Here is an 18,342-nt window from a genome sequence, read left to right on the forward strand (position 1 = left end):
GATCCTCCTCTCGTATGTCATCATAAGGTTTTTTTTTTTTGGACAAAAGGATTTATATATAGACACTAGTAGTTGGCTAGTTGCCACTGCTTTTAACGAACCCTCGAGTTTCAATTCAGTTAATTCTTGCTTCATAATGATTTTCTAATACAAGAGTAAAGTTGTCTAAATTAAGGGTGGATGTTTACGCCATTATACCATCATCTGCGAGAAATTTGATTCCTTATTCCTGGAAAGAAAATAAAAAAATAGAAGGAACAAAATTGATGTTATAATGAGATTGATGTACAAGTTAATTAATGTTCATTTCTTTCCTACTGTGTATATTCCAATGGTTTTGAGACTAATATGAGCATTGAAAGAGTTTTATTTTTATTTTTTTTTATCACGAAAAAGTCGTAAAAGACATGTGCAGAACCGAAGTTAGTGAGCTAATATAGTTAGTGAGTTACAGTTTACAAATATTAATGATTTGGAAAGTAATATTTACATTTCAATTTTATATCTATATATAAAATAAATGAGTGTGCTATTATCCTTTTTATAATTATAATAGAATTAAATAATTAGATTTAAATACTACTTACTTTAATTATTTAAAGAGATAGTATGATAACTTGTAATAAATAAACGTGAGTCCATTTGACTCCACAAGTTCAGCCTAGTAAACTATGAGTAGTTACTTTTACCCATAGTCCAAACTCCAAACCAGGCAATTTTTACCAACCAAATCCGTCTCAGACTCTCAAATCTGTTGTGAGCTATATTAAGTTAATTAGGGCCACACGCATATTGATAGTTTTACTTTGAATGTTTTGGAGTTACTTAAATGAGTTTTTATTGGTGGTTAAAATTAAGAAGGCATCTAAGTAAAGGAGGTTGGATTCTTATATAATAATTGTTTCATAAGAAATTATAATTTAAAATAAAAATTATTAAGTCTTACGAAAAGTATTAGGAAGAATATATTAAAAGCTTATATCTTTAAGCGAATTCTTGTTAAAATTCTTATATTTAATGTGATATTATAAGATCAACAAAATTAAATTAAAATTTTTTTTAAGAACCCAAATAATGGAGTAGCTCTTAGGTAAAAACTAATTACCTTGTTTGTTTAGATGATAATGTTGAGTTCTTGGTAAGGGTAATAGTTGTCAAAAATTGCTTTATTAGTTAAACTTTGGCCAATATATATCATTTTGTGTAAATATCACTTTAAACTATTTTGTGGTGCTTATAAATGATAATGTTGAAATCCTTGATATCAAAATATCAAGAGACTAGAAAATATTTTACAGTATGACTATGACAAGAGCTTTTGTTTTGAATAATTCATTTGCCTTCTGTGGCCTCTCTTTCTTAAATAGATAGCAAGATATATGCTTTTACAAGAAGCTGAGAGATTACAGAAGTATACAAGAAAGAAAGAGATTATAGGAGATTTCCTAACAGCTAGGATATATGTCCCATATAAAATAATATAGCTATAATCTTATTAAAACAGATAATAAATTACATTAAATATATTATTAACACTTGATAAGGGTAATAAACATAGTTGTTAATATTGGACTAACCCATTGATTTAATTGATTAAACTATCATCTCGTATAAATATCACTTCAAACCATGGTATAAATCAATAAGAACTAGGGATGGCAAAACGGGCCAGCCCGGCCCGCCATGGCCCGCCAAAAATGAGGCGGGCTGGCCCAGCCCGCCAATGTAAAACGGGCTGGAGATGCTGGCCCGCCCCGCTTAAGGGCGGGCTGGCGGGCCAGCCCGCTTACAAAAATAAAAAATAAAAAAAATGGAAAAAAAATTTATGGTCAAATAAAAAAAAATTTGCTACAAATAAATAAATATAATCATATGAAATTAAAAATGCATACATATTGTACTTAATATATGTTCAACAAAAACAAATTACAAACTTAAAACAAAATCAAATAGAAATTAATCCATTTACACCAAAATCAAAACCAAATTATAAACTTACAAATTATTTATAAACTAAATTTTTTGATAGTCCACAAAACAAGTTTAAATACAATTAATTAACTTTAAATTTTTATTTTAAGAATATTAGAAGCTCTCTTGAAAGAAGTTATCTCTACTTTTTTTCTTAGTCATCTTCATCCTCATCTTCTACATCAAAATAAAATAAACATAAAAATAATTAAATTAAAAAAAAAATATGCAGGCCGGCGGGTTGTGGCGAGCCGGCCCGCTATTTGGCCCGGCGGGTTGGCGGGTTGAAATGATTGACCCGGCCCGTCAATTTTGGCGGGCTAACGGGCCGGCCCGCAGGCCATGGCCCACTTTGCCATCCCTAATAAGAACCGGTAGTAGTTTGAATATTGTTGGATTAATTATTTAATTAATATATTTTATAGATTAATATTAATTATTTATTAAGAATTATTCTTTAATGTATTAATATATTAGTTATGTTATGGTCAATAATTATTTTAACACCTAATTAAATGATGAATATTATATTGGATTTGTGTTCAAAATGGTCTATGATGAGTTGAGTTATTCAATTTATGCTCAATGTGACGTTCGTGTCCTCATATGATAGGTTACTTAACCATTGTGTTGTCTTATTAAATGATTGAGATGGACTCATGAACTAATTATGATCGAGGAGAGTCTTCTCTCATTTAGTTCTCCTCATATTTTGTGAAGAACTTATATCACGTAAATAATTCCTTATTTTCTTCTCCTATACTAATTGATAATATGTTGTGATTTGAATCTACTTGATTTTCAAGTTAACAAATTTTATCAATTGGTATTTAAAGGTGTTAAAATGAGCCAATCCAATAGTGGGTCAACCCAACTCACAACAAGTTCGGGCCAGGTTGGGTTAGGAAAAAAAAAACTACCAATTTTGACTAAGTTTCAACTCGGTTCACTTAACCATAAGCTAAATGGGTTCAAGTTTAAGTGAGTTGGGTTGACTTGTTTAACACATCACAATTAAAATAAATAAATAGACATATATATATTTATTTATTTATTTATTTATGTTTTATGTAATTATTATTTGAAATTTTAATTGATATTTTTTTATGTAGTTGTGTTTGAATCAATGATAGACTTATTTTTTTATTAAAAAAAAGTATAACTCTTTGTTTTATTTATTAAAGAAAGGAACTTGCATTTAATTTTTTTTATTATTATTTTTACTTTTTAAAAAAAAATTGGTGAACCAACCTATCTGACTCACCAATCCATGATGAGTTGAGTTAGGTTGAAATTCTTCTAGCTCACTAAAAAGTGAATCGAGTTAGGTTAACTTGTTTAAGATAATGATTTTTTTTTCAATTTTGAGACATGATTTTGCATAATTTTTTTGAAAAATTTAAGACTTGAAACTTGTCTCTTTACTATTAAATACAATTGAAACAAGTTTGAAAACTATTAAATGCAACTGAAGTTCAAACAAAAGTGTTATTGACATAGTAAAAATCACATAAAATAAGTTTGAAATACAATCGATTTTAAAAAAAATATAATTTCAATTATTTTTTAATTATTTGTGAGATATATTTTCACATAATTTTTCACCATGTTAATAACCTTTTTGAATTCAAACATGAATTGAATTTTATAATTTTTATATAGGTAAACTTAATGTACAAGTTTCATGTCTTAAAAATTATTATTATTTTAAAATAATCAAATTAATCTAAATATAAAAAATAAAAAGATAAAATAAATATTTTAACAAATAAAGAATCAAAATAAATTTAAAAAATAAAATAAAGGATAAAAATCTAATTTAACCTAAATAATTAACTCTTATATATTAAATACAAAAGATTATCTTGCAGGAAAATAATTTTAGAAATTATTCTTGATCAAAAGACTTTTTTTTAATAATTTTTTAAATTTTTATCTAATTTAATTTTTTATTTATAATATTTTTTTAAAATATTAAGTTTTAATATTTTAAAATAAATTATCAATAATAAAAATAATTTTGTGTCATAATATAAATTATTTATCTTATATCTAAAATATAATTGATATATTATAAATTTTTATTTATATACATTTTAAATATAATTTATATATTTAAATATAATATTTATTTATATATAATATATTATAAATTTTTATTATATATCATAAACATTTAACACGTAAAATGTATAAGATTAAAATAATTATTTGAAAGGAAAAATGTATAACAATAATCGTATAGGAAAAACAAATATTGACAATATAGCTAAAATAAATAATTAAAATGAAAACTAGCTAAAAAATACTTTGATTTTTAATTTATTTAATATCTTTGTTCCATAATTAAAAGATCTAATTTGGTCACTTAATCTCTAAAAACAATGTAATATAGCTATTCTGTGTAATTGACACTAACGATTAGCGAAATTTTTTTTATCGTTATTAGTTTCAATTAAAAAAAATTACAATACACCGTTTTAAAAAATTAAATGATCAAATTTGACCTTTTAATAATAAAAGGATAGATTTAAATAAATTATAAAGCTTGAGAAAAAAAATAATTTAGCCCAAAAAATTTCTTATACAAGCTACTAGAAGCTAGAAAATTGTACTACAGTCTCTAGAGCAGTACTCCCATTGTTGCAAGTGTGGTAGTTCCTGAGCATCTTTGGGACGTTTCTGAGCCACACAAACGCATACGATGAAGCCACAACTCAATCCTCATCAGCTGAGTCTCATCTTCATTCTCCACATGTCAAACAACCATTGGCCATGTTCCCATATCCTCAACACGTCAGCACCTCCACCGAATCGCACCTACCAACATCACAGGCTTTTGCTTCTCTCTCTCTCAAGAGTTTCCACTCAAACCAGATAGATCACCACTTCCACAACACAAGGAAACAAAACCAACCCTTTTGAGGTTGCCACTCTCATGGTAGCAGCACTTCACATTCTAATAACTCTCTGAGTGCCTCACCGCAGACTCTGTGACACCATGGAGGCCCTCAATGCTGCTGGCTTGACCCCTCTTTCTGTTCTCTCTGACACAACCACAACAAGAAAACAACCATCAACATCTGCATGCAAATTCTCAAACTTTTCCACCTTTGGCAACAAGAAACAACACGCTTTGCTGAAAACTCTGCATGGGGGGCTATTTCTGGCGGCTTCAGTTGCAAGTGGTGGAGCTGCCTCAGCTTTGTCGTACGAGGAAGCACTGGGGCAATCTTTGAGCCTCCCTAGTTCTGGGGACTTTGACTTGAACGGGTTTGTGGAGAGTGTCACTAGCATTGTAGCTGAGAACCCTGCAATTGTTGCTGGAGGAGTGGCTGTTTTGGCTGTGCCATTGGTTTTGTCTCAGGTTTTTAAGAAGCCTAAGGCATGGGGTGTTGAGTCTGCCAAGAATGCATATGCAAAACTTGGGGCTGATGAGAAGGCTCAGTTGCTTGATATAAGAGCACTTGTGGAGATTAGGCAAGTGGGGACCCCGGATGTTGGGGGTTTGAGGAAGAAAGCAGTGTCAATAGCTTATAAGGGTGATGATAAGCCAGGGTTCTTGAAGAAGCTTGCATTGAAGTTTAAGGAGCCACAGAATACCACACTGTTTATTCTGGACAAGTAAGAGTAATTTATAACAATTTCATTTGCAATTTTTCTCTATTTGTTGTTATAGACTTGATGATTCTTGAGCATGTTGAGTCAACTCTTTTTAGCTATTGATTGTGTCGGGGAGGGAGGGGATTCAAGAATTCTCATAGGTTGTTGTGTTACTTTATCAGGAATATGAGCTGCTATGCTAGCAGAGAAATCTATGAATGTTTGTTGGGTCATCACTTTTTAGCTATTGATGGTGTTGGGGGGGGGGGGGGGGGAATTCAAGAATTTTCATTAAGGGTTTTGGTACAGTTGTTTTTCAGGCCAATAGTTGAATGTGTTTGGGCACACTAAGAAAGAGAGAGAGCTTTGTTGGAATTCAGAAAAATTAGAAGGCTGAAACTCATGTAATTTTATTCATACTTGCAACCTTTTAAATACACAAAACACACTGATACAAATTCTGCTCATAAACATAAAACTAAATGACAAATGTAAATACTCATAAAAGTGTAACAACACCTATAATTCTTATAATTAAAATTCATAACCGTAGGAATTCTAATAATACTCCATTAATCTGAAATAAACTCAAATAATAGATGCTGATTCATATTCTCAACACTCCTCCTTGAATCATTAGCTATTGACTCCAAGTTTCCCTCTCAAGTTCTCAAACTTTCCTCTTGGAAGTGTCTTTGTGAAGATGTTTTCTAATTGATCCTCTGCCTTGCAATATACTAACACAACATTGCCCTTTTGTTTTTTTTTTAAATCTCTAACAGAATACAACTTAACATTGAAGTGTTTAGTCTTCCCATGAAAAACTGAATTTTTAGAAATTACAATTCCTTTCTTCACAATTCTCTTAACAATTTTCTTCTTTTTGACAACCCTCGGGGCCGATTTACCTGAAGAAACATTGCTAGCTTTATCTGAATTCAACAACTTATTTTTCCCGCGAGAATCATCAACCTCCCTGGCAGAAGGTCGGGAAGAACTACCATCAACAATTTTCTGCACACTCACCTCCTTCTTCCTTGAAATAGAACTATCATTTTCCTTGAAAGGTGACCTATTCAAATCCGCAATAACTGAAGACACCTAACAGGTTGCAAACCAGAATAATCACCATCCGAAACCCTTTTATTCCTCTCCCCATAACCAAAATCTGAATCCAAAATCGGAGTCGCATACAAATCAGGAACAGGAATAGAAACCGAACTCAAGGGTGGTGGTGGCGGTGGCGGAGCCACAATTGCCTTCGCTACAAGCGAATTGGACTCAAAGGAAATATCAATTTCAACAGGACTCTCCTCTCTCTTATCTCTCTCCTTCATTAAATTTAAAGAGAAGCTTTTTCCCTTCATTTTGACCTTGAACAGATCATGTCCACTTGCATCTTTGATCAAACACATTTTGTCTTCAAACATAATTTTGTAGCCTTTTTCAAGCAACTGTCCAACACTTAACAAGTTTTGATTAATTTCAGGCACAAAAAGTACATCAGTGATTATTTTTGTACCTGAACAACTTTCAATTGCAATAGTGCCCTTCCCTTTAACAGCTATGCACTCTCCATTGCCAATTCTGACTTTTGAAACAATTGTCCTATCCAGCTCCTTGAACAATTTTTCATCATAGGTCATATGATGTGTGCATCCACTGTCAATCAGCCAGCTCTCACAATTGTTATTGGTGGCAAAACAAGTTGCTAAATAACTGCTCCTCCTCCTCTTGTTGGTCAGCCACTTGAGCCTCTGTTTGAGATTGCCTTTTGTTATTGCAAAATTTTGCAATGCGACCAAGCTGGTTGCATTTGTAACAGCGTATGTCGGGTCTTCTCCAACATATGAAGTGGGGATGGTTTCTTTTTCCACAGTGCTGACAAGGAGGATGATTTGGTTTCTCATCATCTCCTTTACCACCTTTGTTGGAACTTTCTCCTTGCTCAAAGTTGTTCCCTTGAGCCTCCTTTTTCTTTCCTTTGTAACCATGACTGAGTTTCAGTTTCGCCTGTAAAGCACCTTCAATCACGCGTTCCTCCCTCATGAGTCTCCTCTGTTCTTGGGCTTGCAAAGCATACATCAATTCTACCAAAGTGATATTTGACAGGTCCTTGGAATTTTCCAAAGAGGAAATGGTGGATTCAAACCTCTCATGAAGAGTCACAAGGATTTTCTGCACTATCCTTGTATCGGAAAATTTTGTCCCAAGCAACCTCACCTTGTTTACAATGCTTAGAAGTCTATCAGAATATTCTTTCACCCTTTCTGACTCCTTCATCCGTTGCATCTCAAACTCCCTAATCAAATTCAGCACTTGCATCCCTTTGACTTTCTCATTTCCTTCATACTCTTGTTTGAGAAAATCCCAGATAGCCTTTGCTGACTTTAGAGTCACAATTCTGGTGAAGATTGATTGAGAAACAGCAGAAAATAGACAAGACTTTGCCTTTGATTTTCGCTGTTTTCTTTCCTTATGATACTTGATTTGATTAAGTGTTGGATTTTCTGGTAATTGACCAACCTCATAATCCTCCTCAACAGCTTCCCAAAGATCATTTGCATCAAGAAAAGCCTCCATTCTGACTGCCCATAGGTGATAATTCTCACCATCAAATGCTAGTAGTGTTTGGACTGAATAATCAGATTGCATTTTCAATTCTCAATATAAGGGTTTAGGTGTTTAGTGGAACTCTCAACCTTACCAGGTCCCTCAAGAACAAAATAAGCTCTTGATACCAATTGAAGGTTTTATGGTGAGAATCTTAAAACTGAGAGAAGAAGAGAAAGACAATACGTATTGTGAGAGAATAATTATTCATTGTACTCTTCCACAATACGTATTGTCTTTCTCTTCTTCTCTCAGTTTTAAGATTCTCACCATAAAACCTTCAAGCTTTATTAAGTGGAAGTCAATTCTATTATTGATAGAAAAAAGTAACAATACCAAAACCCTTAAGTTTCTTAGATACCATGGAATTTGTCCATGAATGTTTGTTGTTTCTTATTGCATTTTGTAAAAGAATGCTCTTGAAGCTGATTGAGTGAACTTGTGATGGAAGCCAGATTTGATGGGAACTCTGAACTGGTTGCAGAGTTGGTTACCGTTAATGGATTTAAAGCCGCTTATGCAATTAAGGATGGTGCAGAAGGACCACGAGGATGGGTGGTATTGCCTCTCCCTTTCCATTTTTCTGTATCATATTTATAATATTTGTATTTAAAATATAGAGCATTTTTTTCTTCTAATAATGATTAGTATACTGACATGGGCTGGAATTCTGCAGAATAGTGGTCTTCCATGGATAGCACCGAGGAAAACATTGAGTTTGGACAATCTGGCAGATGCTATCAGTGACGCAATTGGAGTAAGTATCTGGGATTTATCTAATTACAATTGTTATTCTCAATGCTGATGCATGTGCGAAATACTGTTATTGCTTTTCAGTATAGTAGGGATTTTCCTTCTGTTAAATTTAAGAATACAGATAACATATTTAAGTTGAGTTTTAGAGAAATAAAGTGTTTGCTTTCTCAAATTGAGCATTTTTGTGTGTCTCTAATTAATGGAGGTTTGTTGCAGGATTCCTCTGATGGCTTGGCTGTTACTCTTGGGATTGCTGCAGCTGCTGCTGGACTGAGTCTATTAGCTTTTTCTGAGGTTGATCTGATGAGTTATTACTTACAATTTATTCCGTTTTCCTCAAAAAGCAATAATCCGTTATGATGTGACTCTACTGACATAAACTACTTGTTCATGATGTTTTTCTGTTTGTAGATAGAATCAATCCTCCAAGTTGTAGGGTCAGCTGCACTCATTCAGTTTGCAAGCAAGAAGCTTTTATTTGCTGAGGTAAGTATTTTTTCAAAGCAGAATGCTTGGTTTTTTCATTTGTGTTGTTTATTATCATCATCAATTTGTTGAATAATTCACCTTTGGTTCTAGGAGGCAACCATTCTTTTGTTGTGTCTGTTCTTTAACTTTATAGTCCCTCCTTCTCATGAGTTTATTATGACACTAAATCAGATATCAAAATAAGATATTTCTCTTCAAGAAATGAAGGATCTGTTCTTTCTTTTTTAATGATGTCATCAAGATGTTAGAAATTAGAATTTGAGAGAGAGAGAGAGAGAGAGAGAGAGAGAGAGAGAGAGAGAGAGGGAGGGAGGGAGGGAGGGGGAGGGGGAGGGGGAGGGGGAGGGAGAGGGAGAGGGAGAGGGAGAGGGAGAGGGAGAGGGAGAGGGAGAGGGAGAGGGAGAGGGAGGGAGAGGGAGCACTAGGTACATTTGTGGTAGCGAAACCAGTCTCCCTCTATTGTTGAAAAAAGAATGTGAGAGGGTTTTTTCCATTCAGTCCAACAATTTTAACCTGTCAAATTTTGACTTGAGTCTCACATTAAAAGCATGGGAATCTAGTGTGAGGTAGGGGATTTATGAAGGCTTGGGCTCTCCCATGTAGTGTGGTTCTACCTAGGCTCAATTGGTACTAGAGCTTTCCACCATGTCTCTCAGTTTCAAACTGGCATTGCTTTGGACTAGTCAAAGGGCTAGTGCATGGCTACTCCATGTGTGAACTAAAGATGTTAGGATCCAATTGCACGAAATGAGACTAGAGTCTCACATTGAAAGTATAGAGTCTAGTATAGGTTTATCAGGCTTTGGGTTCTTCAACTATAATTGTTAGCTTTTGTGGTGTGGTTCTCCTAAGGATGTTATCAAATTGTTGTTACTCTAAAGTTTTGTTAACAGCATAGTTTGATTTTTTTAAGATCGAAATGAGATAGATGTTTGAGTATTCTGTTTCTCTAATGGATGTCTGATAATTGCCAATAGGTGTTCTCAATGTTGATTGTTACTAACAGATGTTTTTACAGAGGTGATGTGTTTTTCTTTGGAGTCAGGACTCCCATGTTCAAAAACAATTTTGATGAAGAACATTTTCCCTCTTTAAATGCATTAGTTTTGAGAGTTGTTGCTAGAGCATGCAAAGCTATAGCCTGTAGTATTGTTCTTTTGGGTAATTTTCAGTTCACAATCACACAACATAGCTGTATTCTATGAAATTCCACCAAAGTGGATAGTGATGACTGAAAAGAGAGTTGGAATATAAAGTAAAATACATATTTCTCCCTTGAGAGATGCTTAAATTGCACTATCTTACCCTGTTATTTAAAAATTGTGCCCCTTTTCCTTGAGAGATCAATATGTGTCAAACTTTAGTCTATTCAATGTAAACTACTCTATTAATGGTGGATAGAAACAATGAACGAACTTCTTGAGAGTACTTTTATTTTCTATTGAACTTTTAGGGTCGCTGGTAATTAATTCTGAACATTGTATTATCAATTTTTGACTTCAATAAATGTAATGATGTTCTGAATACTCATACTATTGTTTTTGAAACTTCACTCAGAATCATTATTCATCTTCTAAAGTCTATGTTAATAGGAGGAAATCAAAACTAGTGTGCAATATTGTTGAAAGTCATAAGAGAAAAAATTGACCCTAAGATATTTGTTTATATTAAAATAGTTTAATATGTAGTACATAATAGTCTCTCAGGGGGAAGAGTGTGTAATTTTTAAGAGAAATAATGTTGAGTGTGTAATTTTGTACATCATGGCTTTTGTTGACAATAGAGGCCGACCATTTCATGACAATTAAGCCAGTTTCATTAGTCACCATGCCCTTCCTTTCTGGTTTATTGTTATTTAACTATGATAAACTATTATGATACATGTTTCTGATATGGTACTATGACTATTCTAATTTCAGTTTATTTGATGGCAGGATCGAAAGCAAACGGTGCAACAATTTGATGAGTTCTTGAACACCAAGGTTGCCCCTAAAGAACTTGTTGATGAAATAAAGGTACTTAAGAATTTTCTTGATCTATATCCTACTAAATTAGCTGTATTTATATCCTAATGCATTTTGGAGCATATATTTTAAATGTTAATTAAGAAACACTATATCTGTTTCTGAAAATTTACCTTATATGTTTTATGTAATTTTTTTATGTCTCTTCCTCTGAGCTTGTTCTCTTTGAATGAAATTGCTGGGAACTCTAGGAAATTGGAAAGGCTCTTCTACCAGCATCTACCAATAATAAGGCTCTTCCTGCTCCAGTAGACCAAACTTCAGAGCTTGCTACAGCTGATAGCACTGTACAGACAGCAGTAGCTACTCCCGAGTCCAAAGTGGATGCAGCAGCTCCTGAAATAAACTCAGTGCCCAAAACTGAAGCCAAGGCAGAAGAATCACTTCCTGCACCACCAAGACCACTTTCACCATACCCATATGTAATGTCTTGATTTACTTTCTGTGCTGATTATTTATGCTTGTGGTGGCCAATTTTCTTCAAGCTTTTCTTTCATGTATATTGTTGTTCTAGTTTGATTATTATTGAGAAGGACTTAATTCTCATGTTGACTAAAGATAAGTGGGAGATGATACTCGAAAATGAATCCTTTTTCTTACGATGAGCGCTTCATATTTCTTCTCTCTCCTTGATACTAAGATGGTATCAAAACCTATCCTAGGTTCATCAAAAAAGAGCCACACACCAAACCCAATATTATTGAACTTGAGGGAGTGTATTGGAGAAAACCTAAGTTATACATCTACTAGAGATAAGATTAAAATATAGTATATAAGTGGGGAAAAATTTTACTTTAAAAGTTAGTTTTATAGGATTGGGTTGCACTTAAACCCACATTTTAAAAATTGATTCCATCAAATAGAATCTCTTTATTAGAGTAAGATAAATAATTGCATCGTCATTCATTTGTGAAGTATTGAATGAAGTTTGGTAAGAATGTGGAGTTGCATGTGAGAGGGAAAATCATATTTCACAAGGTTTTCAAAATTGTTTTTAGTAATAAATGTTAGTAAGCTGATGTATGAAGACTATTTTTCTGCTTATACTTCATGCTCCTGACAAATCTCTGCTTTGCTTTCTGTTTTTTTCTTGAATTTCAGTATCCAGATTTCAAGCCTCCAACATCTCCTACCCCTTCACAGCCCTAGACCTTCACTTCTTTTAACCTTGAAGAGAATTCAATAGAAGACAAATCAATTGTCCGAATATCCAGCATGTATCAAGAGCTGTACAATAATACTACAATCTATAATACTATCAGAAAGTCTTCAACTTGCATGCATCTTAATTTGAAGATAAGATCCGTGATGTGAGTTGTATAATTTTAAAGTTTGTTATAATTATCCTTCCACTTGTGCTACTCGGTACACTTTTTTTGTAATTGATGGATGTGTTGTAGAGGTAGCTGTCAATTAACATTGTATTCATTTTGATATTTAGTAAAACATTCAATCTTTCAGTTTTGGAGTAAGCAAAATAAAATCTTATGTATGCAATTCTGCATTTGTATTCATCAACTCAAATTGGCTTTGCAATTGTGAAACATAACACTTCAGACTTGTTTAGCCGCCGGAAAAATAAAAAAGAAAAGAAAATATCTGATGTTAGACATTTTCTGAAAATATCAATATTAGATGGGTTTGATTTTAATACATTGATAGCGTGAAAATTTTTCACTGTCAATAAATTAAAAGGAAATTTATGTATAATTTTAAAGTAATTATTATAAAAATCTATAATATTTAATTACACGTAGCGTAAGAAAATTTGAGAAAAATATGTATGATAAACACTTATGCAAAACTTTGTGCAACGTGCTTAGTAAGTTGGTGGTTGCAGCATTTTGGTTAGGGTGTATTTTGGAGTCAGTTGAGTTTAAGGGTTTACGGTTTAAATCAATTTAGGTTGAAAAAAAATATACTCACAAACTTTTATTTTTTATTTTTGCATTGAAATATACGTTTTTTCATTAAATGTGATTTTAAATTAGTATTTAAACATACACGTAGTAGTAATTTGAGGATGCAATTTATCAAAGAGTTTATCCAATGTGGGTATCATGATATACATATTCATAATTTAATGAAGTGTAAAGAAGATGTAATGAATAATCAATACATAAATTATTCAATAAAACAAGTTGATGATATATATATATATATATATATATATATATATATATATGTACTTTATAAATTATTAACAAATAGAATTTTAATTAGAGTAAGTTTTACTCACATAAAAGAAAAAAAAACATATTTATTAATATGTTAATTTGAATGATTTTGAACTTGAATTTTTTAAGTGAAATGTTGAATTTAAATTTTGTAAATAAAAAAATATAATTAAAAAAATTCATTAAAACTAATCGATCACACATTATAACATTTACTTCCCTTACCTTTAAAATCTTCACTTAAAATAGAAAAATAGAAAAAATGATTAAAAATACTACAAGGGGAAAAGAATGAATTTGATTAGTTACTTTAAAAATTATATAATATTCATCTGTTTACTCTATTAAAAAAGTTGAAGTCAATAATTTATTTATTAAAATGAAACTAAAAAAATAAAACATTTTTAAAAGGGCAAGCTGAGCGAGTAACGGTAACTAGGCAGGGGTAGTTTGGGGAAAAGATGAAAATGGAGGCAAACTGCTTCCGTTTGAAAATTTCACAATTTCACTAACAAAGACAAAAATCAGAAAGAAGAGAAACAACAACATGCAAGAGCAAGAGGCGAAACCGAAGAAAACCAAATCGGAAGAGTGAAGCTTCGTTTCGTTTCCCTCTGTTCCTTCTTCCACTGAATCCCATGGCGAGAGTGAAGCACACGCCAGCTTCTCGCAAGCCTGGTACGTTTCAATTTCAATTTTTTGCTTTCGATTTTCGCTAAACCCTCGTTTCCGCAAACTCCTCGCAGGTAGGAAGAACAAAGCGCCGCCAGAATCACCGCAAGCTCAATCGGTAACCCTCTCTCTCTTTCTCTTCACGTTTCCGATTTGTGAAATCCCTAACGACCTTTGTTTTCTGAATTTCAATACTGTGAATGAAGCCCGCAACTAGAGAGAGGAGGAGGAGAGCTGAACAAGAGTTGCCGCAGGGTATGTATGTCGCATTTTTTAGTTTGTTTTGTGTTGCGTTGCGTGGTCGCAGTAGAATGTCGTTTTAATGTTTTGTTATCATTTGTTAAAAGAGAATGAAGCAGCGGCAAGGACTCACGGAAGAAAGAAAAGGCGCAGTAAGCCGGGAACTGCGGCGCTTCGCGAGATTCGTCATTATCAGAAGTCTTGCCAGCTTCTTATCCCAGTCGCACCCTTTATTAGATGCGTGAGTTTTTCTGCAACATTTCCTCTCAAGCGAGAATTAGCCAATTTTATGCTGCTTGTACTAGGAATGATCATAATAATATGTAATGTGATGTTATGTTGAATTAGGGTATGTTGTTGCTGTTTAGATTTTAGTCCAAACTTTGGCAATTTTACCAAAAAAATTAATCATTATGGCTGCCTATCAATCTTTTACTTCTGATTTAGGAGTGTGTTTGGAAACATGTTTGATTGGCGTTGATTGGAAGTTTTACACGTTCCAATGCAAAAGTGTAAGAGCTAGAGTGGTGTTGGATGGAATGGATATGCAAACAAACACTAGTTAAATTAGGGAGTTGAGTTAGTTCGCAGATACTGTTAGCAGAATTAGTTCTCTCCTTTTATCATGTATTCACCACAGCTACAGATAGCTGAAACCGAAATTAAATTTCAAAATCTGGTTTTAGAAGGACAAAATTTGGATACAGTTATTTCGTTACTTTTGGTGGTGTTTGTTTTAATTAGATTTAAAGTTTTGTCTCGATTATTTGCGTAATGAAGGATTGTATTAAATGCTAGTGTTGGTTACCAAGATGAAGTGCTAATTCTGATTGGAGAGCAACATAAAAAATATCTAAGGAGTTGCATCTAATCTAAGTTTTTCTGTTTTCATAATTCTTCATTTGTAGCTTCTTTTCACTCTAACACTACCGGATTTAAACTTAGGCATAAAAAATAGGCATTATAGTTTGGTTGCTTTGTTTATTTTTTTATAGGAATATTTTTGTAACTTGTACCACTTATTCACTTAGGCCTGAAAAGGTTGTTCTTACCATTGTTGTAATGTTTTTACTTGTGGTTGTAGGTCAAAGAGATAACGCATCAATACTCTACGGAGGTGTCTCGTTGGACACCCGAAGCTGTGTTAGCACTTCAGGAGGTACTTAAAATAGTGTGTTACTTGACTGATTCTACTGTTTAAATAGTTCAATTAGTTTTGTAATTTAAAGTCATATTTCATATAAAACATGATCATTTTTTTAGATTTTTATATAACCATACTGCAGGCAGCTGAGGAATATCTGGTTCACTTGTTTGAAGACGGAATGCTCTGTGCAATTCATGCAAAGCGTGTTACTCTTAGTAAGTTGTAATTTTTTTAAATTCTTGACTATGATTTTCCTTTCATCGATCATGAAATCATTCATGAATTTATCTTTCAGAAATTCCATGCTGCTTTTCCTGGCAATGAATGGATTTCTTTTTTCTTTGTTACAGATAAATAAATTATTTTATTGATTTATTAGTTACATTAAAATGGATATTCTACAGTCTGTAATATGTATGATGGAGTTTGCTTTGGGGGATGCAGTGAATACTAGAGGAAAAAAAATTATGGTGTAGTGTCTGGGATAAAAATGTATATTTTTATAAAGCAGCATGCATTGTTTGAATTGACAAAAGCACTTGGAGTTCTAACTTGATATGTCCATTCACTCCCATCATTTTAATTTGTGTGACCATTTATAAAGAATGCTACATTTGCTGAATTCAGAAAGTCATAAATGTGCATTGTGGACTGTTTGTTACCTCTGGTCTTGTAAAAGGTTGCAGTATCAAGAAGGCAATTAAAGACAGTGATTAACAGTTTTTGTTATAGAAAAATGTCATTCTTAAGCTGAGATCTTTGTATTGCTATAGTTGGGGGACCTTGTGTCATACTGTCCTCGATGAATTTTAGTAGCTAAATATTTAATGAATAGAATACTTGAACATAAATTTTTTTTGGGGGGAAAATAAAATAATGGGCAGAATACTGAATCAGAACCTTGGTTAGCTAACATACTGGTATTTGCCAAAGATCCGTAGTAGTCAATAGCGGCACTATAGTGCAGTAGCAAAGTGGAGAAGCCATAGGCCACTATGGGATTCAAAAATAGCAGCCACAATAGCGGCGCTGCCATAGGTTTCAAAAACCATTTTTACCTCAAATAATTCTGCTTGCGGTTTTTTTGGGGCAAAATAATGATTTCTCCTCGATTTCTAATGCATTTTTTCCTTATAAAACGTAATAGGATTTGATACCCTTCTTCCTTGACCCTTCCTCAAAATGTTGCCTTTGTTTTGACCTTTTTTCCTTCTTGCTAATTTTTCATGAATATTTTTTCCCTCTGTTCCATTCTATTCTTCCTTTAAATGTTCTAGTTCACAATAGGCTAATTTTTGTATAGTTTGTCTAGTTATTTTATATTAATTTTGCAATTACCTTTCATTTTCTTACTTCATTACTATGTTCTTATTGCTCCTAGGTTGGCAGTGATTGTGTCCGTAAACTGTACTTATTATTTATCATGATTTCCTTCATTTATTTTTTTATTCATTTTTGAGTATTTAAATGTGCAGTATAAATTATTTAGTTTGTACCATAGTATTTAAATAACAGTCATCCCACTTCATGTTATAATGTTTTCAGAGTTGGCTGCAAGATTGATAACTATGCAAAGATCATTCTTGTAGTTTATTATTTGGTTTATTTATTTATTTATTTTTTCTCTTTCAGTAATCTCACTAATATATGTTGTATTTGTTTTTCTTGTTTGTTGCCTCAGTGAAAAAGGATATTGAGTTGGCTCGGAGGCTTGGAGGAATAGGAAGGCCTTGGTGAATGCACAATGCCATTGGTGTTTTTATTTGTAAGAATACATTAGAGATCAGAGAGTACAGGGGATTTCAACGCTAATATTAGGAACAACACTAATGTAATGCAAATCATTATATCTTTGTAGGTGAAACAACAATTGTAGAACGGTTTGCGATATTCTCCGACTTTAAATTGATGTGTGACGTACTAGTGTAACATTGTAGCAATGAAATATTTCAACATTATTGCCGTTCATATTAATTTTATGTTGCAGAAGGAATTTTAGAGTCCACGGAGACACTGCAGAACGTAATTTCCTCTTCTTTAATTTGTTACAATTTCATTTTTTCTTTTTCTGAAACAAACTAGTGAAAATGCTTAACTTATCTATATTAGATTATTTCAATAATTAATTAAAAATCAATTTTTTTTTATCTATATTGTTAGTAAAGGTAATATATCTTTTGTATATAAGTTTTTTTTTTTTTTTTTTTTTTTATCGTTTTGTCTTTTATTTAGACATTTTTTTTGTCACATTTTTCAATTCTATTTTTTCTCTACTTTTAAATTTATTTTTCAAATTTCTTACACCCTCTATATAACTATTTAAAATCACTTATACTTTCTAATTATTAATTACTCATACATATATAACTTTAGATAGTTTTATCATTTATTTTATTTTTATTTTTTAAAAAAAATATATGGAGCACAAATGTTTATTTTCCTTCCTATTTTAATTAATTTTTAAAAAGTGATTTTGATATATTTAATTTTGTTGGGATATAAATTAGTTTTACGTAATAAATTAGTTTTAAGGGGGGAAAAGTCAAAAATAAACAAATTTGAAGTTATTAAATGCACGAGAATAACTTTTTTTTCAAAAAAGAAATCCCAAATTTTGACTGTCGTCTTAAACATATAAATTATTTCCACA

At 32.3% G+C, this 18,342-nt stretch overlaps 2 protein-coding genes across 2 annotated transcripts; both read left to right on the top strand.

Moving 5' to 3' along the window:
• The first annotated feature begins 4,811 nt into the window (after positions 1-4,811).
• On the top strand, positions 4,812-12,916 carry TROL (thylakoid rhodanese-like protein). The gene is made up of 8 exons (XM_020370993.3): positions 4,812-5,595; positions 8,643-8,745; positions 8,864-8,944; positions 9,160-9,237; positions 9,355-9,429; positions 11,367-11,447; positions 11,648-11,878; positions 12,558-12,916. The coding sequence occupies exons 1-8, from the start codon at positions 4,973-4,975 to the stop codon at positions 12,603-12,605; spliced, it is 1,320 nt and encodes a 439-aa protein (XP_020226582.1). The 5' UTR covers positions 4,812-4,972; the 3' UTR covers positions 12,606-12,916.
• A 1,213-nt stretch (positions 12,917-14,129) lies between these two features.
• Positions 14,130-17,660, top strand: HTR12 (Histone superfamily protein). The gene is made up of 7 exons (XM_020371519.3): positions 14,130-14,311; positions 14,380-14,423; positions 14,512-14,560; positions 14,653-14,786; positions 15,630-15,704; positions 15,832-15,907; positions 17,374-17,660. Exons 1-7 carry the CDS (start codon positions 14,272-14,274, stop codon positions 17,427-17,429), a joined length of 474 nt encoding a protein of 157 aa, XP_020227108.1. The 5' UTR covers positions 14,130-14,271; the 3' UTR covers positions 17,430-17,660.
• The last annotated feature ends 682 nt before the right edge of the window (positions 17,661-18,342 follow it).

The sequence above is a fragment of the Cajanus cajan genome, chromosome 5 (genome assembly GCF_000230855.2).
Source record: "Cajanus cajan strain Asha chromosome 5, NIPB_CcT2T_4, whole genome shotgun sequence".
Classification (NCBI taxonomy): domain Eukaryota; kingdom Viridiplantae; phylum Streptophyta; class Magnoliopsida; order Fabales; family Fabaceae; genus Cajanus; species Cajanus cajan.